Below are 26815 nucleotides of genomic sequence, written 5' to 3' on the forward strand. Positions count from 1 at the left end.
GATTTACTCGGAGCTTTTGCAAGACGCTTTGTGAATAAACTCCATGATCTATTAAGCAGGCACGGTCCCGTATGGCAATGCAGGGACGTGACACACAAGTAGCAAGAGACAGCTTAAGGACAATAGCTTAGGCGAGCAAATCGCTGTCATCATTCGCTTTCCAGCGGCCAGGTCGCCCCCTCCCCGCTCAGTCCCTGCCGTGTGCCGGGCTTTCACCTCAGCAGCAAACCTGTCCTGCTTCCCAACGGTGAAGCATCCCCCATTTTACCCTTCAAGGGCGGCAGCGACTCCAACGGGAGTCTCCCCCCCTCCTCTTTTTTCTTCCCACACAACGAGTTTTTCCTCACCGACCCCTCATTTTTTCCCTTAAAGGCGACTCCACCAGCACCTCCCTCACCCCAGGGGCAGACCTGCGTGTGCCAGGCCCCCGGCCGCTCCTCCATCCTCCCTCCTCATCCTCCTCTGGGGGCCGAAGCCGCTCTCCCGCCTCCCCTCACGCGGCGCGGCCGTTGGGCGCGCGCTCCGCCGCAGCGCGCCGCGCACGAGCCCTGCAGCGCTTCCCCCCCCCCTTCCCCGCTTCATTCTTTGGCCCCGCCCCCGAGGAGAGGGAGAGAGGAAGGGACCGGGTCCCGGTCCGGCGGAGGGATCTCCGGGTACCGCGCACACAGCGAGGGGCGGAGGGATCCGTGCGCTGGAGCCGCCCGTCAGAGGGAGAGGGAGGGAAGGAGGGGCGGGAGTGATGCGGCGCAGCGGGGCTGGCTGAGGCGAGGTGGCCGTTATCTGGGAGCAGGGAGTGGGAAGCGGGGCTGGTGCGGCGGGAGGCTGAGGAGGGGTGGGCGTAGAGGGGCAGGCGAAGAGCTGGACACGGGGGTTTAGAGCTGGGGAAGGGGGTCGGGGGGCTCCGGAGGCCGAGGGGAGCGGCCAGCGCGGGGGAAGGGCGAGGTTGTGGGGCGAGGCGGCGTGTGCCGGTCCTGCCGCTGTCTCGTTTGGTGGAAGAGGGAAGGGGGTAGAAAAGGGAACTGCGTTAAAATAGCCTCTCATCCCTGCCGCCGGGGGCTGGTTCCCCCTCTGTGGCTGTCGTGCCACTGCGGGGAGGGGAGCGGAGGGGCTCTCTCGTGTGCAGGGGCTGAGCTGGGGGTCTCTGCCCCTCATTGCCTCCCCTCCTCTGGATTTTTGTGTGTGGGGAGGGGGCAGGATGAGCCTGCAGAGTTTTACTGGGATTTCTCCTTCCTTTCTGAGGAGCTGCCGCTGCTGAAGCAGATTTTTTCCTTCCTTCCTTTTTTTTTGTCTGATGCAGAATCCCAGTAGCTAGGCAGCCTCCCTCTTTTCTTTCCTTCCGTCCTTCTACCCCTTCGGTATGTAGGAAGGGAGAGACCTCAATGGAGAAGCTGAAATACGCGTAGATGGACTTTCAGATGCCTTTTTTCTTGCACGAAGAAGATAAATCCCAGTTGCCAGCGCCCTTTTTGTTGGTGTTGAATTGCTTGGTAAAAATGGGGTTCAGTTCCTCCAGCTAAATCCTCGGAGCAGTTCAGAGTTGCTACAGCAAAGGACTTCAGGTTTTTTTTACATCAGCTACGTTGATGTTAACCGTGTTCTTGTAAGATGGAGAACGAGATATTCACACCCCTCTTGGAGCAGTTCATGTCTAGCCCTCTTGTCACCTGGGTAAGCATTCATCTCTCCTCACACCTTAACTCATTTATGTGCTCATTGTTTGATGATAAACGCCTTGCGGTGGAGAACAAGGTGGAGTTAGTGTCACGGTGGTGATGGTTGTGTTTTAGGTTAAGACGTTTGGACCGTTAGCTGGAGGAAATGGGACCAACCTGGAGGAATATGTGGCGCTGGTGGATGGCGTGTTTCTGAACGAAGTCATGCTGCAAATGTAAGTGTGTGCGAGTTGTGCCTTGGGTTCGTTTTTCTGCTCTTCTTTCTCTTGCGTGGTTTTATTTAATACGAAAACTCTTCCCCCCCCCATATTCGCCTTGGTAAATTTCTCTGTTTTATACTTGAAGTAGTAACATGGTTAGTTAAGAGGAGACTTGGGAGCATAGCAGATACTCTTCACACTTGGCTGTCCGAGTGATGTATTTGCAGGATGTATAGTGAATCACGATATGCAGAACTTACTGGAAAACTGGATGACTGTAAATAGTTTCCCAGCTTTCCAGTGGGGAAGCATAAAGGTTCATTCTGCTGTAAGTCATGCTCGTAAACAAAAATCTGAATAAATTTGCTTGCTAATAAGATTTTAATACCTGTCTTGGTTCATGTGACATGCTATTTAAAGATCATATGCAAGTCACATAATGTTGTTTACTGGGCAAACGGACTGTCCTTCAACTCCTTCTGCTGTATTATTCACAGTTCTAAATCAGAGTAGGTAGTTGTGCAGTAAAACTGATGTTTTAATTGACTCTATAGAATGCTTTTTGTCTGTGAGCCAGTGAAGAAACATTTTTACATGGTTTTATAAACTGTTTATTCAAAACTCTGATTGTTAGAAACATTTCTTTATAGTGACTTTTTGTTCATCGTAGTTGTGACTGGAATGTTGCCCACTACTGTAATGCTGGAGAGTAATGCTTTTGTCAAGTGCCTACTGATTTAATCATAAAAATGTTACTAGTGGAAAAATATTCTCCATACCTTTTTTTGGGGGGGGGGGGGGCATTTTAAGTTTTTACAGAGAAATGCAGTCTTTGTTTGTATAGATATGAAAAAATGTAGGTTTATGAATGGCTGGATAGATACGGTGGTGTGTGAGCGTGGCTTGTGTTGACAGCTGTTCCTCAGCAACACTGCTCAGTGATGGGCATCCTTTTACTCTGTTTACAGTTTTGACTCATTTAGTACTTCAGAGGTTTTTGCTGTTGCTATTCAGCTTGTACAACTCGTCTACATAGAAAGATCCACATGTTACATTCAAGTTTGAATTTTCATCCTTGTGAAATCAGCATTTGCTTTTCTCACCTAGTTTTGTGCAGCTAAAATTCCAAGTGTTCACTCATGTAAAATTGAGAAACATGGAAAACTTGGTGGAATTGAACTTTTTTGGAAGAAAAAAACATCTTGAGCATATTTCTAGCATATTTTAATAAGAATTTGAAGCGATGCATTCACTGAAGCATGCTGCTTTTATTTTATGTATTTGTTTTCTTGGACTACATCTAAATGAAGTAGCTTCTCAATGGTGACCATGCACTGAACTTGTAGAGCTTGTATCTGGTGAAAATATTTGGAAGGTGGATTTGGCACTGGAACTGGATCAAGGTGCTTGTGAAGAATATAGCCTTGAAATTAAACTTTTTGAACACTTAAGAGTATAAATTGATATCTGATACTTATGTGGGATAGGTGTATGTAAAATGGAAAGCTGTGGAGAGGGGACATTCCCATGCTTAAGCCAGAGTGCCTTTAATTTGGCTTTGACTTTGTGCTTTCTTCATCCCAAACCATGATTACTGCAGTTAACTTAGGAGTTGGTTGTGTATGTATTAAAAAAACATGCCCAGGAGATGTAAAATAAAATAGCTTGGTAATCAGAACACTTAAAATCTGCCTTAAACTAGAGGTATGGTATAAATAAAATTCATTTTACAAATACGTACCTACCCTGGAAGGTGTATTTCATTGAAAATACCTTTTTTGCGGACTGAAATGTGTTATGGTTGGTTACTGTAAGAGTACAGTTCTGGAAACTTCAGTTCTAGTTTGGAGGGGTTTAGTTTGTTTTGGGTTTTTTGCCAGGCTTGAAAGAGGGGAAAAAATGTTTCACGTTTTGCAGGCTGATTCCATCTCTGGTGAAGTCACTGTGGAAATCTGTGTTAGCTTCCAGTCCCGTTCACTTTGTATAGCCACCTATTAAACACATGTCTTCATTTGCAAAAACATTTCAAAGATGCAGCTCCAACTACTCATCTCCATAACTTATTTTCAGTATTTTCCCTTTTTATTAGTATTTCTCTCTTTCCCTTTCAGTCTTAACTGCTGTATGTTGAGAAAATGGGGCAGAAAAATTTGTATCATGTGACATCAAAAGCAAAATATTTTGCTACAGAATGTTATGTTTTGGGTAATTTTTCTTTTAAGCCCTCGCTGACTTAATTCACATGAATTCGAGTTCTGTGGTTAGGAGCTGTGGCTCTCTTAAAAGCTATAGAGAAATGTTCCTGCAGAAGTCATCAGGAGTGTCATTTGTAGAAATACGTGGAAAGCACCACTAGAAGTTGCTTTTCTTACATGACTTGTGTTATATAGTGCTTAATATTCACACCAGTTTTGAGATATTAAGGCTGTTCTGGTGTGGAAATACAGCTAGTGCATACCTGTCAGCTAAGGGCTTTTTGATGTGGTGGTGGTGTAGATCATTTCCTATAGTTGTAAAGGTTTTTGCAGCATGAGATGCTTTAAAGGCCCTTAAAAGCAAGAGCAGGTGGTGGCTGTTAGAGGTGCTGTGGTCCTGCTTTATATATGCTTTCATAGTTTATTTTTGCCAAATGTTGAAAAAACAAATTCTCTGACCATAAAAGTGAGTGCTAATATTGGATTAGGCACGGTTTGTAAACAGTTACACAGCCAGAAAAAGTGGCTTTGTTACTTGGAGAAGGCTTTTTGTTCAGTTAAAAAAGAGTTAATCCTGCCCTCCATCAGCTACAAGTGAGAGTGTTAGTATGGCATTTGTTTCTCCTTGTGCTTGTCTAGACCAAATCTATTTTCATCAATTGTAATGATTTAGACAGAGGAAACAGATGTCAGCATTGGAATAGTTGGGGGATAATGGTACTGAGATGGTTGGGTTTTATCAGCATTGAGTTTATTAGTGCCTCACGCATGAGAGAGAATAATTCATTGAATTCCTTTTATGTCTTTTGCTTTTGAGTTTTTGGACATTTTAGTACATGTGAAAATTACACAGATTCCATTCAGTGTTACATCTGAAGAGCTCGCTCTTTGCTGGAGATGCCACAGGCCAGTTTTGTTATTATGATTTCATTTCATTTTTAATTAAGGAGAGTTCCAGTGTTACAATATTAGCTCCTAACTTGAGAGAATGTTTCTCATTTCCTGTTTAAATTTAGGTCCAGTTCTACAAAAGTATTAGGTTACCTACCTTCTGCTGGGATCAGTCAGTATCTGATACCTCTGGATAGAAACCCATCTGTCTTTCTAAATCTGAGCCTTTATCTTTGTGTTCTTTGATACAAACGGAGGTCATGCTTCTTGGAAATAAATCAGAACTCAAGAGATCACTCCAGTGATGTTCTGCCACGGCAGGGAGGTGGAGGAACATACCAAGAATACTTCATACCTTTACTATACCTCTATATCATAATGTTTCTAATGTTATGAAGTGCTCATATACTTGAGTAAAATAAATGAAACAGTATTTTAATGGATTTAGTCACCTGTTGCACATTTTGGTGCAATTACGGTAAAATAATACTTAGTTGTGTTAGAGATGTTTTTCCAGAACCTGACTAACAACACCTCATTTATTTTAGCCTTAGTATTGCACTGCTTATATACACTTCTGATCCCAAAAGATGGATGTTTCTTACAGAAACACTCATTTTCTGAGTGTTTTTGATCTTCATTTCTGATATTTGTTAATTGACTTTCAGCAGGGTTGTGTAAGAAGTGCTGAAAGTCTTGTAGTACAAACTGTTTCCCAAACTGACAAGAGTCTTACTGGTTCCTTTGAATAAAAATAGGCAGCTGCAAGGAATTAAGAGACTGAGACTTTAATTACATTTAGCACCACCATTAATTTTTGTTCAAGTAACAAAGGCTTGAAACTGCATTTTAGTTTTAAAGGTTTTACTTTTTTATGGTTTGTATTTGTGGAAATGGATCTGTTTGAACTATTGGACAAATACTGTGTGCAGAACCATTACAGGACCAAACTCTGAAACAAGGTTCATTTAATCCACTGCCTGGAGAACCTGTCTGTTTTCATCACAGTGTTAGGTTCATGACTTGTCTTAATTGACTATATTAATCAACATTATCCGTATCAGTTGCATCCAGACATGCTGAAAACTACTTCAAAGGATTAAGTATTTTATTGTTCTGTTTTTCTCCCCTTTGCTGCTTCCCCCCCCCCCCCCGTTTTTCCCTGTCTGGATCCACATGCCAGTGTTTCACACCCATAGAATTTTCCAGGTGGACCGGCTGACTCTTTCCTCTCTTTCCTTCCAACACTCTCGTGGTGTCTGCCTAGAATGTGCAGAGTGCTTCACTGAGTCCTAGTCTGAGCTCTTTAGTTGTATGCTTTTTTCCAAGCAATTGAGCTTGCCAGCCCATACTTCTGGCTTGCCTGTATCTTTCCCTGAAAACTGGACTCCATCTCTAGTGCTTGAGCCAGCTGCCTGCCTGGGTGGAAGACTTCAGGAACATGCACTCCAACCCAATTAACTCTTTTGTGAGAAGACCAACTAGCAAGAGGCAGCTTCAGGTGGGGAAAAAAGGCTTTGGGAAAATAAAATTGAGTTTGGCAGTAACATTGTGAGCATGTACTTTAAAGAAAAGTCAAATATTATGAAGGCTCTGCCTTTCTCACCTTCTTGAAGCAAATGGATTTGATTCACACTTTTCAGATGTACTCTGTCAGGCTTCCGCACAAGGAAGGTAGATGTCACTGTAGTAGCTGGTGAGAGCTCTTGCTCCTAAGAGTGGTTCTGCAGCTGTAGAGCCTACATTTTTCTTAAGGAAAGCTGGATTTAAAACATTCATTTTTCTTGTAAAGAAGCAAATTCTGTAGTAAGTGTCAAGCAGAATGTGCACCATGGTGAAGATTGCTGGAATTATAACCTTTTAATTACAAAAAAGGAAAGGGCAGTTCTTAAGGTGTAATGATGATTAATTTTGCAGTGAGCTTTGAATTGGGCAAATGAAGGGAACATAGGCGGATACCTGTACTTCTGAGGTGCTTGGGTTTTCGTGGCTAAAGGGAAGTGTGGCTTGAATGTGGAGTGCTTAAAGTATTTGCTCTTTGCTTATGCCTGAAGTTTGACTAGGGTTTTTTATGCTTTTATATTTTTTCTGCAGTTGGTGTCTGCTTTCCTTCATCCCGTCTGCTCTGATTTAGTAAACTGTTCTGTGGTTCACTTGTTTCTTGCAGTGTTTTAAAGATTGGGAAGTAAATAATCTTTCTCTGCTTGTATTCATCCATTTTTTTTTCTCTCTTCTGCATGTGCTATCTTGAGTATATATCTTTCACTCTGTCTTCTTGTTTCTTTTGGTAGTGTACTACTTAATCCCATCCTTAGTCCAGGCTGGTAGCAGTAGCTGTGTCCAGGGAATAAAAGCTGAGTTAAAAAAGTTTCCTAATACATACAGAGATGCTCCCTTGAGTCTACCTGCCTGCTCCAAAAATAGCAGTCTTGATTGAAAGATCTAAAATCAAAATAACTTGTTTCAGCAAGTAAAATATTCTGCCAAGGGAAAAACATATTCATTATGGTTTTACAGTTTTATTTTCAGTTTATTTTGCATTTCACTCACATTCTACATGCTGTAGAATAATGAAATGAACCTACTGACAGCTTTCTAGGCTATAATGCGTTTCACTGTCATAAAGGTAAGAGTGTGCTGACACACCATCTCCTCAATAGCTCAGGGCTGTTTTGCTTGTAGAGACACACAGATAGAATCATAGAATAGTTAGGGTTGGAAAGGACCTCAAGATCATCTAGTTCTACAACCCCTGCCATGGGCAGGGACACCTCACACTAAACCATATCACCCAAGGCCTCATCCAGCCTGGTCTTGAAGGGATTGATGCATTGGAGACTACACAGCAGAGATGCCTGAGCAGAATAATGGAGGAGGTACAGTCAGAGAACACAGTGCAGCACTACTAAATAGAGCTGTTGTTACACAAGGTTGAGTTGGGTTTAGCTGAAGTCGGAGGACCATGTGGGGAGCACCAGGAGTGTGATGTTGAACCAGAGGAAGACAGCTCCCTGTATGACGCTAGTGGCTGTGTTGTGTGCTACTGTAGCAGTTCGGGCGTGATGGCTGAGTGGTACATCTAAGCATCATTTGCCCTTTGCAGCACCCAGCGTTCAGGCTGGGTGAGCTTTCTAGTTCCAGTTATGGCTGGCTATGATATTTCTGTTTGTGGAGCTGACTTTGCTCTTTACCTGCCTCTGCTTCTGTGCTGTGGCTGTCCTGGCTCCCTGTGTTGTAACAGAAGGCTGCTTCTGCTCTACTTTTTGTACCAGAAAGGCCAGTTTGCCCAGGTGACTGAGGTGCCTTGAGCCACCCTACAATGTTGCCGTATTTCTTTGTTGTATAACAGCAGTAAATTCCAGAATTTTGGATTAGCTACAGATGGCTTACTTGTGCTGATCAGCTTGCACCTTCCAGTGGCAAGGCTGTGTTTCCTGAAGTATCATGACTGGTTGGGGATCTCTACAGCACAAACCTTTGCCAAGTATTGCTGTGCTCTTGATAGTTCTTTTGAAAACTAATCAAGTACATTGACAAATTGATTGCTAAATCCTAGTATGGTTTGTGTTGGAAGAGACCTTAAAGCCCATCCATTTCCAACCGCCTGCCACAGGCAGGGCACCTTCCACTAGAGCAGCTTGCTCCAAGCCCCTGTGTCCAACCTGGCCCTGAACACTGCCAGGGATGGGGCAGCCACAGCTTCTCTGGGCACCCTGTGCCAGCACCTCAGCACCCTCACAGGGAAGAACTGCCTAAGAGCTCATCTCAATCTTCCCTGTTCTGGCAGGTTCAAGCCATTCCCCTTGGCCTGTCCCTACAGGCCCTTGTCCCAAGCCCCTCTCCAGGTTTCCTGCAGCCCCTTTAGGCACTGGAGCTGCTCTCAGGTCTCCTCTTAAGGAGCCTTCTCTTCAGGCTGAACCAGCTCAGCTCTCTCAGCTTGTCTCTAGAGCAGAGCTGCTTCAGCCGTTGCAGCATCTCCATGACCACATCATCTGGGCACATCTTAAGCTCATCTTAAGATCATTTAAGCACATCTTAATCTTGTGTAAATTCAAGCTTGTTCTCATGTATTTCTTCTGTTAAAAAGGGATTTTTTTAGCTTTGTGTTCTTTCATATGTTCCACTTATATTTGGTTTCCCCTTCTTTTTCTCTAAATACCAGTTTGTTGCCTGCCTTGTCTTTCACACTGTACCACTTTTCCCTATGCAGTAATTATTTAGGAATCAAGATTGTTTTCAAAATGCTGTTTTGTTAAAGCACATGACCTCAGTGGTCAGAGATTGTATGGTAATAACTGTGCAGGAGTCTCTATTTGTTTGTTTGCTTTGGTTTAGAGTCCTGTATCTCAGCCTTCAGATGCTCCAATGAGGGATAGCCTCTTGGGCAGCTGTTAGTAACCAGTGCTTAAAAAATGCCCCCCATTGGACTAAGGTATGTTAAGTCATTGAATCAAAGCAAGACTACTGCTTGACCCAAACTGTTGGTGTGTTTTCCATTGGCTTCCCCTAAAGAAAAGGCAATAATAACCTTACATTGTATGCTTAGATTTGAAAATAGTAAGGGATGAAATTGTCAACAGCTTGTGTCATGTTCCTGTCTGTTGAGTGACTCTTTGAATGTGTTGCACATTTTGATACACTTGAAAACTTGCTTCCGTTCCTGTACTGGTAGGAGATAGAGTCTGCTTGGGGTTATTACAGAATTTTATCTGATTTTAAGCTGCAGTGAAATATTTGCTCTAGTTTTTGTTTGTATTTTTATTTTCTTAAATCAGCCCTTGAGCAGAAAATGTCAGGTGTAATTTCCTGGCAATTTGAGAATATACTTGTATATTGAGAGTACTGTGTAAGCCAGACAAAAGCAGAATACAGATACTAGTTGATCTATGGTAGAATGTAGAAAAATGTCATACTTGCAAAGTGCTGGGTTGCATCTTAGCCAGAATATTAATCCTTTAAGAGTTTGTATGTATGCTTATCTTGTAGCTTTGGGTAGTCAACAGGGGTAAGGTCTTTCTGGTGTGTATATATATATATATATAAAAATCAGTAGGAGATTGTACATGCATTGATATGCATGCAGAATCTGCAAGGCATTTCAGTTGGTGTGCTGAAGCAATGAAGTTGCTCACATGGATGAGATTTTTACAAGAAATGTAACTTATTTTCTTTGGCAATCCCCATCTTTCCAGGAGCCTTGCATATGGATTTGTCTCTTTCTCTGGAATAATCTGGGCAAAGGCTCAGGTATGTCAGCAGTTGAAGAATTCGTGCAGGAAAAGATGAAGATGTATATTGTTATTAGCTTACTTACAGGAGGGTTATTGTCCTTCATAAGAAAAGAGAAGTCTAGATTTGTGTTCTAACCTGAAGTATTTAACTTGACAATACATGATTATCAAATAAAGCAGGGTACATAGTGCTGTGGTGTTGAAAGTTCAGGTAGGAGAGAAAAAATATATGCAAACTTAATCTCTTAAGAGTTTGGGTTGTTTTTTTTAAGCTCAAGTAAAGAAGATGCATAAATGTCTCTTAAATTCTACATAAATTATTTTCCTTTATATTAATATTTGAAATAACTTTGCATGTTAGCTTCGCAAATGTCATTTGCTGAGGGCAATAAGTGTTTATTTGCTTCTCTTCTGTTCTGCTTGCTGCTCCCTATCTGTGATGACAACTTTCTGGCCCTGTTCTGCTTCTTTTATAACTCTTTCTGATGTTTCTTCCAAACCACTTAACCTGTATGTTTGCAGAATGTTCTTTTCAAGGTAGATTGTAAAAACATTTTCTCACTTTAATGCCTTCTGATGTTTGGTACCAAGTCATGCTGCATCTTGTGATCCAGATCGGAGAGTGCTTACTTGTGTAAGGCTAATCTTTCTGTCACAGGATTATTGGGGGTGTAAATGTTTGCAGTGTTTTAATGGCCTGTTAACATGAGGTGTTAATCAGGAAGTCAACTAGTTTTCACTTACTCTGTTAAATAGAATTGGACTAAATAGATCTCAAAGCTTGAACTCACTTCAGAAATAAGAAATGTTGACCCTCAGAGGGAAAATAACACACGGTGAAACTGTACAAAACTTCAGTATTCCTTGTCCTCAGTACTTTTTTTTTCTGTGGTATGTCCATCTTCTGAAGGGGGCCTACAGGGGTGCTGGAGAGGGACTCTTCATCAGGGACTGTAGTGACAGGACAAGGGGTGATGGCTTCAAACTGAAGCAGGGGAAGTTCAGGTTAGATATAAGGAAGAACTTTAATGTGAGGCTGGTGAGGCACTGGAATGGGTTGCCCAGGGAGGTTGTGAATGCTCCATCCCTGGCAGTGTTCAAGGCCAGGTTGGAGTGGGCTTGGAGCATCCTGTCTAGTGGAAGGTGTCCCTGCCCATTGCAGGAGGTTGGAACTGGAGGAGCTTAAGGTCCCTTCCAAACCAAACCAGGCTGGGGTTCTGTGATTCTGTAGATCTTCCTTTCCGTTACTGACACTTTGGTTTGGTGGTAGCCAGTTTACCTGTGCTCTGTGGAGCAGAGACTGCTCCATGTTCTCATTGAGAGTTGCAGGGAGCTCACCCAAGTTACTCAGTGCAGTTGGTGGTGATTCACCGTTTTCAGTCTTTGGCAGAAAGGTTTGTTTGAGGTTTTTTTACATAATGTGATAGGAAAAAGAGTACATCTGCTAGTCAAGCTGAAACAATAGTAGTAAAGTTGTTCCATGCTATGCGATGATAAAGACAGCTGTTGATCTGTAAGCTTGGAAGGTATGGATTTTTGGGGGGTGTTAACTCAGTGATACCAGTGTGTGCTTAGTAAATGACAAGTAAGCTGTATTATTTCCTTTTGTTTTTTCCTACATGTTGCTCACCTGCATGCATCTTCTTTATTACCATTAAGGAAAAGTGACAGAAAATCTGGTCTGTTCTGGGCACTCCTTTTTTAAAACCATGGGAGGTATACATTAAAGATCAGCCACCAGCCTCTGGAGTGTACTATACTTTGAGGTCCTTAATGCCATGATTTAGTGGTGGACTTGGCAGTCCTGGGATAAAAAGTTGGACTTGATCTTAAAGGTCTTTTCCAGCCCCGTTGCTTCTGTGATTTTTGTCTGGCTGTTTGCACATTCAGGTGTACACCTGGGAGTACACAGATAGGAGGGGATTTCTCTTCCTGCAGATAATACCACTGACAGTGGGACCATCCAACAGAGCAGTGTTGGTCAGAGCAGCCTTGCGGTGCAAGGTGCAGCAGGCCCATGTTAATGGAGAAGGGAGGGGCAGGGTTACTTGGCACAAAGGCTTGTGGCACTGCTTCAGATACAGTTATTCCAGCACACTTCAGCCATGAGTAATTAGGTAGCTCCTCTGCTGTGAGTGCCAACAAGAGAGCTTACGCACTGTGCAGCTACCCTGTGAGTAGTTCGGCCTGGTCAGATGGTGCAGAACTAAGGCAGAGAGTAGGAAAGCTGTCTCATAATGCTCAGTAGTGTTCCCCTTGATCCCCACTAGCCAGTTGATTTGTTGTAGGCCACTTGGTCATGTTTTTTTTTTTTTAACGTAGGCCTAGAGCTTCAGCCTCCTGATAGTTTATGATGTTGGATGTAATCCTGGGAAGTGGGGTTTTGTGCCAGGGCCAAAAGGATTTTGATGTCAGACCTACTTCCTGAAACTCACATTAGCTTGAAACAAAAACCTGTTGCTACCAGCTGCTCAACTTCTGCACTTACAGTCAATCTTTGCTAAGTGCAAAATGTGCTTAAATGGAGATAGTAATGGGCATCTTGTTTTGTGGTGAAGGATATCATGCATTTGTAGTGGTATCTTTAGATATTTAAGCAGGTGTCTGCAGAATTACATGACCATTTTATCTGCATTGATTGCTGCTCAAACACTGTTCTTGGAAGGGTAGAACTACAGGCACTTTACAAGTAAGAGACAGATTATCATAAATGCCTGTTAAAAAGCCAAGGAAGAGTGGTTAGTATAAATCATGTTTGCTTATTGCAAGTCAGGATTTGAGCATCCTTTTACTGGATCCTGTGTAGATAAAACAGCTTAGCTGGATTCAGAAGTGAACACTCCTAGAAATGATATCCCTTGTGTCTTCAGCAAGTCGGACTGTAGCTCTCCAGTTGTGTCAGTCATGTGTGCATTGTGTGATATCAGTGGGCCATCACATTGTTCAATATTTACAAGGGCCTCTAGGGACAGGCCAAGGGGAATGGCTTTAACCTGCCAGAACAGGGGAGATTGAGATGAGCTCTTAGGCAGAAGCTCTTCCCTGTGAGGGTGCTGAGGCGCTGGCACAGGGTGCCCAGAGAAGCTGTGGCTGCCCCATCCCTGGCAGTGTTCAAGGCCAGGTTGGACACAGGGGCTTGGAGCAAGCTGCTCTAGTGGAAGGTGTCCCTGCCTGTGGCAGCGGTTGGAGCTGTATGAGCTTTAAGGACCCTTCCAACCCAAACCAGACTGGGATTCTGTGAATATCATCAGTACATTGCAGCCTCTGGGCTTGCGTGTCTTGCCTGATACTCTTCAAGAGGTGGAGGGACTTTATTGCCATCTCTTCTTCAGATAAGAATGTGTTGAGTTACTTCTCTGCATGCTTCAAGAATGGATAGTCTGTGTTCATAGGATCTTAGAATCAACTAGGTTGAAAAGACCTTTAAGATCAAGTCCAAACTATTACCCCAGGACTGCTGTCCTTAGGGAAGTCATCCATTTAAATCCATTTCTGTCAACATAGGAATTCTGAAAAACATGTGCTGGAACTATAGCAAAGGAGTTAAGATTTTTTTTTTTTTTTAATCTTTTTTATAGGTTTAGCATGGAAGCAGCAGCAATTTATCATACTGATAGATGCAGGAGGAGTTTGAAGTACACCATCTTGTCCCAGCCTTTCTAGAACATACACGGTCAGAAGATTCAGCCACTGAAATACTGTACTTCAGAATCTGCCCCATCCTTTGATACAGTAAATCCTGCAGGCTGACCCTTTAGCTGTGATTGATGAGTTTAAAAATGATCCAGCACTACCCTAGTGGAGGCCAGTGTTCCTTTTGTCCCACATGCAGAGGTGCTTCCAATAGATCCATTGCCTCAACTACCTGCTTTGGTGTTGCTTCAAATGCTTAAAGCAAGTGGAGATTATCAGTTATTCTCCAGTGAAGGCCCTGATCTTACTTCAGCTTTCACGGTAAAAGGACACTGCTGTATTAAGTTTTTTTGCAAACCACATTTTGTATGTGTTTATTATTTTCCTACTAATAGTAAATAATGGAAATGCTGCTTTATCATTTGAACTGTATCTGAAAATTCCATTATCAGTAGTACTAAAGTATTTGGCAGAGAGGGGGAATGAGCCTCAGTATTCCAGTTAAAGGAACTTTGCAAAAAATGCAACTTTATTAGTCAAGCAACGCTTATGTGTAAGTGAATACTATGCTGCTGTAGGTTAAAACACAGAGTAACAGTCAGTATGTTACCCTTTGAGATGTACACTTTTGCAGGATTTCTTCCAAAGTGCTTGTTTCAGCATTTCACTGTAATGAACAAATACATTCAAACAATGATATATTTAGAATTAGAGTGCGTTATAATACTAGAGTTAATCATGAAGCACCATCAAGGAACAGATGGCAGGAGGGGACACAACTGGTTTGCAGTCTGCATAGATTTAAGCATGAAGCCATTAAGCTATCAGATTCCCATTTCTGATAGATTTTGGTCAATGAAAATTTAAAGACACCTAATCCCTGATTATATGAGGTCTCAATCTGTAACTCATGGAACTGGTGGGATTTCAAAATCACTGAAGTTCTCTAATCAGGAGTTTTAAACTAATGCATTATTGGGATAGATGCTCCTGTCTGGTTTTACTGCATTGAAATTAATGTATCTTGTCATAAGTAGGTTGCTCTTAAATGTAAAATTGCTTAAGGGTATCTTTTACTGCTCTGCTTCCTATTGACTTCCGGACAGATTTGCCCTATTTTGCCAGGGTATTTGCTGCTGAAGCAGTTCAGTATCTCTACCTAATAAAAGCAGTTCAGAGCATATATTTGCCTTAACAATATTTACAGTGTAACAAGCACGGTAGCCGTTACAATCTAGCATTGTTTAAAAAGTCTTTTTTAAAGATGTATTTTACAAAAGGTCTGGTTTAGACCTGATTTCTTTTCAAAATAATTTCATTTGCATCTTATTCCCAATAGCACATACCAGTTTATTTCAGTGGTATTGCACCAAATGTACCCTAATGAGCAAAATGGTTTGGTATTAATAAACATGTAATTATTACAACATTTTCTTAGTCATAGAAATTAAATAATTCACTATAATACAAGTATTTTATTAAAATCTGTTACAAGTTAGTTGCCAAGAAAATGTGAACAGATCTAAAGATGCATGCTCTTGAAAGTACGGGTTCTGGTGGCTTATGTTTAGAACTTTATCTTTCTATATGAAAAAATAGGCAGATTTGATTAGTTATTTCAAGTGCTTGGTGAGAAAATTAGTATGTCTGTTCCTGGCTTGGACCAGACAGACGAATTACAGTTATACAAACAACATATAACGGAAAACTTGTAGCTAACATTGTGCTGTGTTATTTCCTCTGGGAGAGGAATGAGTTAAGACATCGATATTTAAGAAGATGGACTGTATTGACTAACTGAAGATAATTTAAAATGGTGTTTTGTGGATTAAGGAGACTACTGAGCTTTAAAGTTGGAGGTTCAGAGGAAATGAGACCTGGTTATCAGTACTGGGAATGAAGGTGGGTTTACTTTTTACTGTAATAAATCTGCTGAAGGATGTAATCACAGCTCTTTTGCTAACAGCGCACAGTGTGAGAAGCGATCTGTCAGGTCTGGTCTGGCTGTTCAATGCTCTCTGCAAGTCAAAACTGACATTTCAGACATAATCTGAAAGCTCGAAATCGGTGACTGCAGATGAGAGAGCACTGGTAAATGCAAACACTGAAGGATTCTTCTATCAACTGGTCTCTATTTTAGATGTTTATGTTTCAACAGGTGGGTCATTTTAGTAGGGAGCCTATTAATATTCTGTGTTTATAAAGTATAATCACTGAATCAAATAATGTGGTTAGAAAGATTTAAATGACCATAGCAGAGAGGTAAAGGAAAGGTATTTGCACAGGAGGATATTGAGACAGGATATCACTCCAGGAAGAGTTAGAAGAAGTTTTTTTCTGAGTGAAAATCGCCCTAGTCATTGCTCACATGTATTGAGTGAGAGTGGTGATGAGAACTTACCCCCCTTGTTTGAAGGATAACAAGCCAATACAACAATCTTTACCACAAAGAGACAAAATCAAGGAAATAAAACTTCCCAAAGGGCTATAGTGCGTTACGTTGTTATGAGGATGATCAGGGGCTGGAGCACCTCCTGTATGAAGATAGGCTGAGAACATTACGGCTGTTCAGCCTGGAGAAGAGAAGCTGCGTGGAGACCTCAGAGCAGCTTCTAGTATCTGAAGGGGGCTACAAGGATGCTGGAGAGGGACTCTTCATCAGGGACTGTAGCAATAGGACAAGGGGTGGTGGGTTCAAACTGAAAGAGGGAAGTTTAGGTTGGAGATAAGGAAAAAGTTCTTTACTGTGAGGGTGGTGAGGCACTGGAACAGGCTGCCCAAAGAAGTAAATGCTCTATCCCTGGCAGTATTTAAGGCCTCAGGCGATATGGTCTGGTGTGAGGTGTCTCTGCCTGTGGCAGGGGGTTGGAACTGGGTGATCTTAAGGTCCTTTCCAACCCAAACCACTCCGTTTCTATGTTTAACTGCATTAGAAATGATTGGTAGAGATTAATAATGTTAGTACTGATATTTAAGCAACTGTAATTTTATTATTGCTCAAAAGCAAGGGGTTAAACTTCCTGTTAGCACAATCTGTTTTAAAGTTCTGTTGAGAAACGTCAAGGGACCTCTGAGATCTGGTTTTCTGGTGGACCTGGTGTTGTAATCTTTTGGAGAAATGCAATTAATTCTGTGCGCCAGGTTGTCCTGGGGCTGACATTCTGATTTTGCTTGGTGATAGTCTGCACTAGCACAGGATCATATAACTGGCCTGTGAGGGTGTTTTTCAAGTGATAAAGATACAGCTCCAAGAGCACATCTGTGGCCCAAGTTTTTGCAGCAAAATTCAGTCTCAGTAAACTGCTGCCTGCAATTCATGCCAAAAAGAAAATGCAGAGGTTGAATGCTTTCTGTTCTGAGATACAGGAATGAATCCTTTTGACCCAGTATAACTTTTGTAAGAAAGAAACCTGGAATTTTCATAAAGTGTCAGGAATTTGTCAGCAAGTATGAGTTGGTCTTGATAGATGCAGGTATGCACAACATCAGAAAAAATACATCTATGGAGAGAGGGGGATATGATATGTGGGGTGAATTGGTGGAAATAAATGAATGTTACTTTACATTCAGCAGCAGTTGGTACATATCAACAGAATTTCTAACTATCTTTGTCAGTGTATAATTTGGTGGAGTTGATCAATATGCTGTTGGTTTTCTAAGGATTATGATGGAGAACATGAATCATAAGAATGACTCGCAGTGGTGCTGTTGCCAAGGGTCCACTACAGTGTTCTGTAAGGGCCCAGATTGCGTTGTATCTGTAGTGCTCACATGTGAGAGATGTAAATTACTTTTGTACTGTGAGAGGAAATGCTGGTGTTCAGGTGCAACATCCAGGTACCAGTATAATGACATCTTGCTATTCCTGATCCGACTTCAAGGGTTTATATTTGTAATGTCAAATAAAACACAGAGCTCATGTGCTCTGTCTTTGGTGCATGCGAGTCCCTGTAGTGAAATACTGTCCTGCAGAACCATCAGGGTCTAACTGGAGGAAACCCCAGCATCAGACCTGTTTCATTTGTGATTCCAAGAGTGAAATTAAGACGCAAGTGAGGTCAAGGACTGTAATCAATCAGTTGGTTTTTTACAAAAAGACTGTTATTATAAACAAGGAAACTGTTATAAAAAAGAGATAGCGATAGGGCAGACTGGAAGAAAGATAGAAATAAAGCAAGGATTTGGGTTGCAGAGACCGAGTCACCACCGTGGATCCAGCAGTGTCCTGGGGGTCTGTAGTTGTCCTTGGTGGTGGGGGTCCTCCAGGGTCCATAGTAATTGTCGGAGGTGGGTGTCCCAATGGTCATTACCGTTTCCCCCTTTTATTATGAGTTGGGGGGAATACGTCTGTTCTTAACGTCATGTACTGCACTGGTGGACCAGTTTCACTGACCTTGCAGCCAGCTCTTCAGCTGCATGTCTGTAGCAATTCCTGACACCAGTCCTTGACGTAATGGATGAAAGAGTCTTAACTCCTCCCACCCATCTCTCAGACAATGGACAGTGGAGTCCCACCTCAGCTTCTCATGCCCATCTTTGAGACAGCGGATGGTGGAGTCTGATTTCATAGAATGTTTTCCTTGCAGATGCTCTGGAGTGTGACTCACAAGCCTTTGCAGCTCAGATGGTTTTGCAGAATGAGCTACCAGCAACCCCTTTGTCTGTCCTTTGTGTGATATTATTGAATAAGCTCAAGGTAACTCATACCTTAGAGTAACTACTACTGTAAGTTCCTGCAATCGGTGTTTTCACACTTGTTTCCCATCTGTTAACAGCAACAGAAGTTACCTGTGCAAGAACAGGTTTATCGCTGTCTCACAAGAACATGAAGACAGCAGTGGTGTCAAAGATGTGGAACTCAGAATTTATGTCCTAAGAAATCTTGGGCTCTAACTGCCCATTTTTTAACTCTTCCACACTGATATCTTAGGCACTCTTTAGGATTTCGTTTCTATGTTAATTTCCCATTTGTACTATTGGTATATGAACAATTTGTATTAAAAATGTGTAAAGATTTACAGAATCACAGAATCCACAAGCTGTTGGAAAAGACCTTTCAGACCATCAAGTCCAACCATTCCCCCAGCACTGCCAAGGCCACCACTAACCCATGGCACTGAGGGTCTCATCTACTTGGTGTGTGGACACTTGCAGGAATGGTGACTGCAGCCCTGCCCTGGGCAGCCTGTTCCAATGCCTGAGCACCCTCTGGGGCAGGAATTGTTCCTCAGCTCCATCTAAACCTGCCCTGGGGCAGCTTGAGACAGTTTCCTCTTGTCCCATCCCTTGTTCCTTGGGAGCAGAGCCCAGCCCCTCCTGGCTCCATCCTCCTGTCAGGCACTTGTAGGGAGCCATCAGGTCCCCCCTGAGCCTTCTCTTCTCCACACTGAACCCCCCCGGTTCCTCAGCCCTTCCCCATCACACTTGCGCTCCAGGTCCTGCACCAGCTCCGTTGCCCTTCTCTGGCCCCTCTCCAGCACCTCAATGTCTCTCTCGCATCGAGGGCTCCAGAACTGAACACAGGATTCGAGGTGCAGCCTCACCAGTGCCCAGCACAGGGGCACAACCCCTGCCCTGGCCCTGCTGCCGCACTGGTGCTGATCCAGACAAGGTTGCTGGGGGCTTCTTGGCTGCCTGGGTACGAGCTGCTCATGTTCAGCTCCATCACTCAGCACCCCCAGGTCCTTTTCCATGGGCAGCTTTCCAGGCACTCTTCCCCAATCCAGGAGCGTTGCATGGGGTTGTTGGTGCCCAACACAGTGGTATGTTTACATACTCATTAGGAAAACGTAGTGCTATGCAAATGATAAAGTTTTTGTTCTTACAAGATCTAAATTTTCTAGTAAAGCTTTTGAAATGAGGAAGTGGAAAGCCTGAGCTTTTATGACATTTGTGTTTTGAATTCTTGTGGTTGCACACTAATTTTTGTGTTGATGCTGAAGTAAGAGCTATTACAATATCCAGGAAACTCCAGTGCCCTCTGTTGTGAGTGCTCTAAAGGGAGAGCCATCTGAAATACATGGCTGTGGAAATGCTGCTGAAGATGATGAAAAAGCCTGGCGATAATCTGGTCGTCATTAAGATTAAAGATGAAGATTAAGGGCCCAAATCGGCCATTTGGAGATACGAACTAGGGGACTTCAGCTGATCTCTGTATGCCAGCAGGGCAGCAGGATTTATCCTGGATTTTCTCTTCTGATTTTAACCAATTTGAATGAATTCAGTTTGGAAAGGAGCTCAGTTCTACACATCTCCAAAGCATAATCATTGTTAGCCCATTTAGTCCTGTTTGCAGCTGCAGGTTGGCTGAATTAATAAATCCAAGGTGACATCTTAGTCACATAGTTTGGGCTAATGTATTCCAAAATGTACTTTGTTTATGGTATTTTTAGGAAGGTGGGGATGAGCATTAGGAACGAAGCAATTACCCATTTAAGAATCCGTGTCCTAATTTTCCTGGATTTGTATTAATATATATGAGAAAAAAGATGCTAAGCTTACTCCTTGTCTTCTAAAAGTGACTGTGTTGGACGTGCATTTTGTATGTGATCTCACTTCCTTTCCCTGCATTACTTTTTCTATGTTATTTCTATCCATGCTTACAAAACAGGAAATTCTGATAGCAGTAAACTGAAGAAAACAACATAAATGTATCTCCCTAAATGTCTTAACATGCTAAAACCAAAGAAAGCTTTAAAAGGTAAATTAAAGTTTGTGTAGGTAAATTATATATAAATGTTGTTTACACATGAAACTACCAAAGGGATAAATTGCATCAGAGTAAATCATAATGCTACAAAGTTCAGTGGAGTAGAGGGAATAGCTTAGTTTGGGATGCAGGTGGTTTACACTTACACGTTACAGTTGAGTATCTGTATAGAAGCATATGAATCGTGTGTATGGATGATGTTGTAGGCTGCTTACATGTAGTTTCTTTAGATATGTTCTGTACAGTGTACATCCTTTTTCTGGTGTCCTCTGCACAGCCTTCAGCTTGTGTGTATCAATAGCATCTGGTGTTCAGGTTGCAGGTTCTGGGTGTTCTGCCAAGACAGCTCATGCTGACCTGTAACCTGCTCCATTCAGTCTCCTCCTGAGGAACTCCGTGGGAATGAATACACTGTGTTCTGGATGTGCTGTTCAATAGGCAGTTCCTGCTCTCTGGGGGCATGTGGACCTGTGTGTAACCTGGCAATACAGTGCACCCAGGTGACTGGGGAAAGGCTGTGATGAGCCTTTGCATGCTGCTTAGAACCCAGGTGATTCACCTGTGGAACAGGTACAAATGCAGACCTTCCCTGGAGTGTGACTGTCTAGTAACTGAAACATCATCTGTACCATGCATAGAACCCCAGACTGGTTCGGGTTGGAAGGGACCTTAAAGCTCCTCCAGCTCCAACCCCTGCCACGGGCAGGGACCCCTTCCACTAGAGCAGCTTGCTCCAAGCCCCTGTGTCCAACCTGGCCTTGAACACTGCCAGGGATGGGGCAGCCACAGCTTCTCTGGGCACCCTGTGCCAGCGCCTCAGCACCCTCACAGGGAAGAGCTTCTGCCTAAGAGCTCAGCTCAGTCTCCCCTGTTCTGGCAGGTTCAAGCCATTCCCCTTGGCCTGTCCCTACAGGCTCTTGTCCAAAGCCCCTCTCCAGGTTTCTTGTAGACCCTCTTAAGGTACCTCTCTTTAAACAATATTTGTACTAAAAAATTGAAGAATTAGGTTTTTTTGGCAATGTAAATTCTTTTGCCTTAGTGTTTGGTTGTGTCCACTATAATGTTCAGGTCATTTTTGTATTATAACAAGTTACTCCTCTTTCTGCATTTGATTCCTGACTATAACCCCTTTCCTGTACGTGTTGTTATTGAATTCTACTATACTGCTGTTGCACCACTTTTGCACTTTATCGTGATAGTTCTCAACTGCCATAATGTTCTTTGAAGTTTTGTGTGTGTTGTTTTGATTTTTTTTTTTTTTTCCTCTTTTCCTCCCCATTTTTGCCAGTGGCAGTTCTGGTAAGAGTGTTCTGTATTCCATTGTCTAAATCATTAGTGACAGTGTTGACCGAAACCAGACCCAGCAGACACACACCCCTGCAGGAACCTCCAGCGTGACAGTGAGAACTTAGTAGTTTGAGTGTAGTGTCCCAGCCAGCTGCACACTTACCTGGCAGTAATGTCATTAAACAATGCCATAATATCATTAAATATCCAAAGTTGTGTTGGGCAACTGTATTAAGTGTCTTTGTAGAAGTTAAGATGCTTCACACTGGCCATAACTTTTGAGTTCTGTACAGGGTGTTGTGGGAGAGCTGCACTGATTCTGCATTGTTTTCCCTGAAAAATGGTGGTTGTCACCCTGTCTTGTATGTGACTAATAACTTGGTATATTACGAGGTATTGAAAAAGGGTGACTCATCTGCATTTCCTCAGATCCTTTCTGCTTTGTGAAGGAAAAAGGGATTGGTTTCCTCTTTGAAGCCAGGGGAAAATCTGGTAGTATGGGAGAATACGTGACAATAACTCCAATTAATAATGCCTTTGTTGACAGATTTCACTGAGCTGTAAATAACTGTGAGATAATTTAGTGTGTGCTGGCATGATGGATTTCATATTGCTCATTGTTCTGAAAGTTATGTTCTGGCCTTGTGCCTCATGATAGCTAAATAGCATCATACAGCTTTCCAGTATATAGACATTCGATAATGTAGCCAGACTGAATTCTGTTATTGGTAATTGTCTGCATCAGTGAGAATGATTCCTGATGTCTGCAGTGTGTGTGCTGGGATATTTACATTACAGCTGTGCTCTGCTTTCTGTATTCTGTCAGGGAGAAGTGCAGAGCCAGAGCCACAAAAACTTTCTTCTCGTATTCATTCTCCTGTTATTGTGATGGGTGCTCCCAATTACATATTGCACTAATAGCCAAAAAGGGTGCTAAGCTGAGTAGCTCTATCAGAGACACATGTTTCAAGTTATTGTTTCTTTCTGCCTTTGGCAGTCACTTCTACAGCTCCTCCTTTACTTGTGGAGGGGAAAAAAAAGAAAAGAGGCATGGTGACGAAGACAAGAAGCTGTTATGCTGGCACATTGACTGTATCATTTGTTTTATAGAGAGCACATTAGAGATTAATGTTCAGTGTGTTTAATTTATCCTTTCTTTTTCCAGTAATCCAAAGTCTGCTAATCAGAGGATAAACAAAAAAGTGAACAACGATGCATCACTAAGGATTCAAAACCTGTCTATTTTGGTGAAACAAATAAAAACTTACTATCAGGTCAGTAGTTGTTTCTTGTATTGTGCTTTGCCTGGAATTGTTTTTGAGTATTCTTTTATAGTTATGCCTAATAACAAAAATAAGAATATTTAGAGATACTTCATGGGTGGTGTATAAATCTGGTCACGTTCTTCATCATGGTTAATTTGCAGCTATGGTAGTAGTCTGGAAACACTTGGATGTGAGCAATGATGATCTGTTTATATAATAAATATTCTGCATGTTTGAATACTCATAGTACATTAAGCAGTATCGGTTGGTGTTTTTGAGTTGAAGCAAGTTTTGTGCCTATTAGAGAAGTCATCGCATGTGCATTTAGTGTTGTCATTGGAATCTTTGTAAGAGAAATGTGATGAAATTTATTGGACTTAGAATTGATTTAATTTTCAGGAGGAAACGTCAGTGAGGTGACAATGATCAAATAGGAATTCACAGTAAATGCAGTGATGATCTAATCTAGAGCTGTAAAATGGGCATTGAATTTTTGTGTGTTTTGTGTAATAGGTAAGAGCTGGTACCATCCCTTCTAGCCTGGAGAGAGTGGTGTACACATGGGCTCCCTGTAGTAGAATCATAGAATGATTGGGGTTGGAAGGGACCTTAAAGCTCCTCCAGCTCCAGCCCCTGCCACGGGCAGGGACACCTTCCACTAGAGCAGCTTGCTCCAAGCCCCTGTGTCCAACCTGGCCTTGAACACTGCCAGGGATGGGGCAGCCACAGCTTCTCTGGGCACCCTGTGCCAGCGCCTCAGCACCCTCACAGGGAAGAGCTTCTGCCTAAGAGCTCATCTCAGTCTCCCCTGTTCTGGCAGGTTCAAGCCATTCCCTTTGGGCTGTCCATATAGGTGCTTATCAATAGTCTGAGGTATTGTAAGACTGTTGCAAGGTAGGAATACACTGCAGATATCATCAGTATCCCTTGTAGTGTGTCCTTTAGTGCCCTTCCACACTTCTCTGCTCCTTTTTGCCAAAAGAGCCTACATCTGGGAGAAAATCTTTGATCTGCTTCTGGCAGTGCGTCATGGCAGAGCCTGCACTGATGTATGCTTTGCCTCATGTGTACACACTTAGTGTGTTTTCAGAAACTCCAAAGCACACTGAGAATTCCCAGCTGTCACTTCCTGCAGTGGTCAACCACTGTATGTCTTTCTAGCTCACACTTTACACATATGCATGCTTCACATTGTTCTTTACTTGGCAGCTACTATACGTGGATCTAAGTGCTGCTGCAAAGGCCCATATGCTTCTCTATTTCCTGATGGTAATAATTTTCAACCAGGCATTAGTGTTTCACAACTGGTCGAACACTGGCAAGATTGATCTTACTTTGAATACAAAGCATTCCCTGTGCTGCTTTGGCTTTATAGTATCAGCAGTGCTATCAGGCAGAATTGCTTGCGTTTAGGTAGCTTATCTTGGAATGACTCCAAATCTTTGTTAGAAATGTTTTATTATAGCTTTTTTAAAATAAAAAAAATATCCTTAATAAATGTTAAAATGAGGCACCAGGCCTTTAGTGGTTCAGGTTTGTCCTGCTTAAGTGTGAGCTATATGGAACTGCATACACTTTCCCTCTCTTTCCCTCCTCACTCTCTGAGGCGTGTGAGATGCCAGCCTCCCCACACAGTACAAGTGAGGCTACATGCAAGCACTGCGGGTCTGGTATTTGAGTAGGATTAAAGACATTTAGTAGCCAAACTACAACACTTGTTCAAATGTAAAATTGCTTTTTCCATGTGTTGATGGTCACTCAGCGAAGCCCACATGTGTGCAGGGAGCTTTACACATTGTGGTAGTTCACTGGGTTTGGAGAGCAGTGATGAAGGATGGGCTGTAGGCTTTGTTGCCTCTCAAGCGTAGTGCAGCCTAGCACATGGAGTGTTTCCCCACAGCCACTGTGGTTAGCAGGGTATCATAGCATGCTCAGTTTCAAGAAGGGGTCAAGTTAGTTCCTGTCACCTGTAAAATTACCCAAGGCAGAAAAGCTAGTGCCTGATGGATGCCTTGTAATCAGGCTGAGAGGCCACTCCTAGCCTGGGGTACACGTTGGCAGAGCAGAGGCGTGAGCCCTCACACCTGAGGGCTTCAGAAAGCTGTACAGGTACATTGCTAGGTGCATGTTCTCAATGGGATGCCTGAGATCTGAGAGTAGTCAAACATATAAATAATGACTGTCTTGAGGTACAAGAGTAAAGAATGTCTGGAATATTGCAGTAGGAATAAGATATTAATTGTAAGGGGACTTTTAATTTTTAGCATTATGTTATCCTAACTGCTAAATCTAGAGAGAGACCTTTTTGTGGCCTTTCAGTACTTAAAAGGGGCCTGTAAGAAAGATGGGGAGAGACCTTTTAGCTGGGCCTGTTGCAATAGGATGAGGGGTGGTGGTTTAAACTAAAAGAGAGAAGATTCAGGCTGGATGTGAGAAAGAAATTCTTACAATGAGGGTGGTAAAACACTGGCACAGTTTGTCCAGCTGCACCATCTCCAGAGGCATTCCAGGCAAGGCTGGATGTGGTTCTGGGCAACCTGATCTAGTTGAAGACATCCCTGTTCATTGCAGGGAGTTGGACTAGATAAGCTTTGGATGTCCTTCCCAATCCAAACTATGCTATGAACTTTTTATTGTGAGCTTGTCCGTGCTAGTTTGTTCTATGTGTTTTTATACCACCTGTGGAAAACATTTGTTTAGCAAATTATTCCATTAGTGTGTTAAATATATTTATCAAAAAACCTGCACTTGCACAACATTGAAAATTAGAATGTTATGTGAGATTATACAAGGGTTTTGGTTCCTGTGTCAGCTTTGTTCTTCTTTGTAGTTAGGATTGCAGGTCTTTTTACCAAGGAAGCTGCTTTATTTGCTTTCAGCATCTTACTAGGTCCCAAACGAGTCTTTTGAGCCTGTAGGTGTGTGGAGGTGTTCTCAGCAGCTGATTCAGGAGAACTGATCCCCTTATAAGTTTTGGTGGGCTTGGGAGGTTTAATAGTGAGCCCCATGAGTGCTCTGTCAGCCTCATTTGGCAGATGATGTGCAAATCTTTAATAGAATAAATGCTAATGAACACTACAAGTTTGTACAAGCAGGATTCTGTAAATAGGTTTAGTTTATTTTTACAGGTTAAACAACAGTGAAATATGTGAATTTTGGGACACATGAGTTCCAATTGCAGGTTTTTAATAGAATAAACACAAATGGAGAGGAGTTGCAGCAAGCTTACTGGTGAAGTTAGCAACGTGTGACAGAAAAGGTGGTAGACATCTTTGAAGCAGGGTAAAGGTGTTGTAAGAAGAGGTGATAATGGCATTGATCCTTAGAAGATACATCTTTTGGTTACCCCTGCTTGTGCTGTGCTTCACAATAAGAAAAGCTTTATAATAATAATACATAATGATAAGCATCATGGAATTATTTGGGCTATTATAACAAAACAAAAAAGCCGCCAAGTCCCCACTTCTTAACATACGTAATTTTCATTTGTAGTATCTATAAATACTCATTGAATTCCTTATATTTTACCTGTTCTTTATTGATTTAAAACTTCCTTTGGGGCACTTCATATATGTTTTTTTGTTTGTTTGAAAATTGGCTTTGTTGAGATCTCGGGATACGAAAGTAATGTTTGAAATTCATGATGTTTGAGTAGGTCAAAGCCATTTTCTCCCTTCTCATAATGTCTAAGGTGTGTGCAATCAGAGTATGTGTTTTTCAGTCTAGTATTA

General features: G+C 42.4%; 1 protein-coding gene across 17 annotated transcripts in view; it reads left to right on the top strand.

Annotated features, from left to right (window-relative positions):
• The first annotated feature begins 630 nt into the window (after positions 1–630).
• Positions 631–26815, top strand: part of CCDC88A (coiled-coil domain containing 88A) — an 82033-nt gene continuing 55848 nt past the window's right edge. For all 17 annotated transcript variants that reach the window (XM_061461690.1, XM_061461692.1, XM_061461694.1 and 14 more), the window contains exons 1-4: positions 631–769; positions 1298–1668; positions 1788–1888; positions 22985–23093. In XM_061461690.1, coding sequence (XP_061317674.1) covers positions 1606–1668; positions 1788–1888; positions 22985–23093 — 273 coding nt within the window. In that variant the 5' untranslated portion in view covers positions 631–769; positions 1298–1605. The remainder of the gene's footprint in view (positions 770–1297; positions 1669–1787; positions 1889–22984; positions 23094–26815) is intronic.

Source organism: Pezoporus flaviventris, unplaced genomic scaffold, assembly GCF_033815535.1.
Source record: "Pezoporus flaviventris isolate CSIRO_AGI_PZ_B2104156 unplaced genomic scaffold, CSIRO_AGI_Pfla_v1 ptg000031l, whole genome shotgun sequence".
Classification (NCBI taxonomy): domain Eukaryota; kingdom Metazoa; phylum Chordata; class Aves; order Psittaciformes; family Psittacidae; genus Pezoporus; species Pezoporus flaviventris.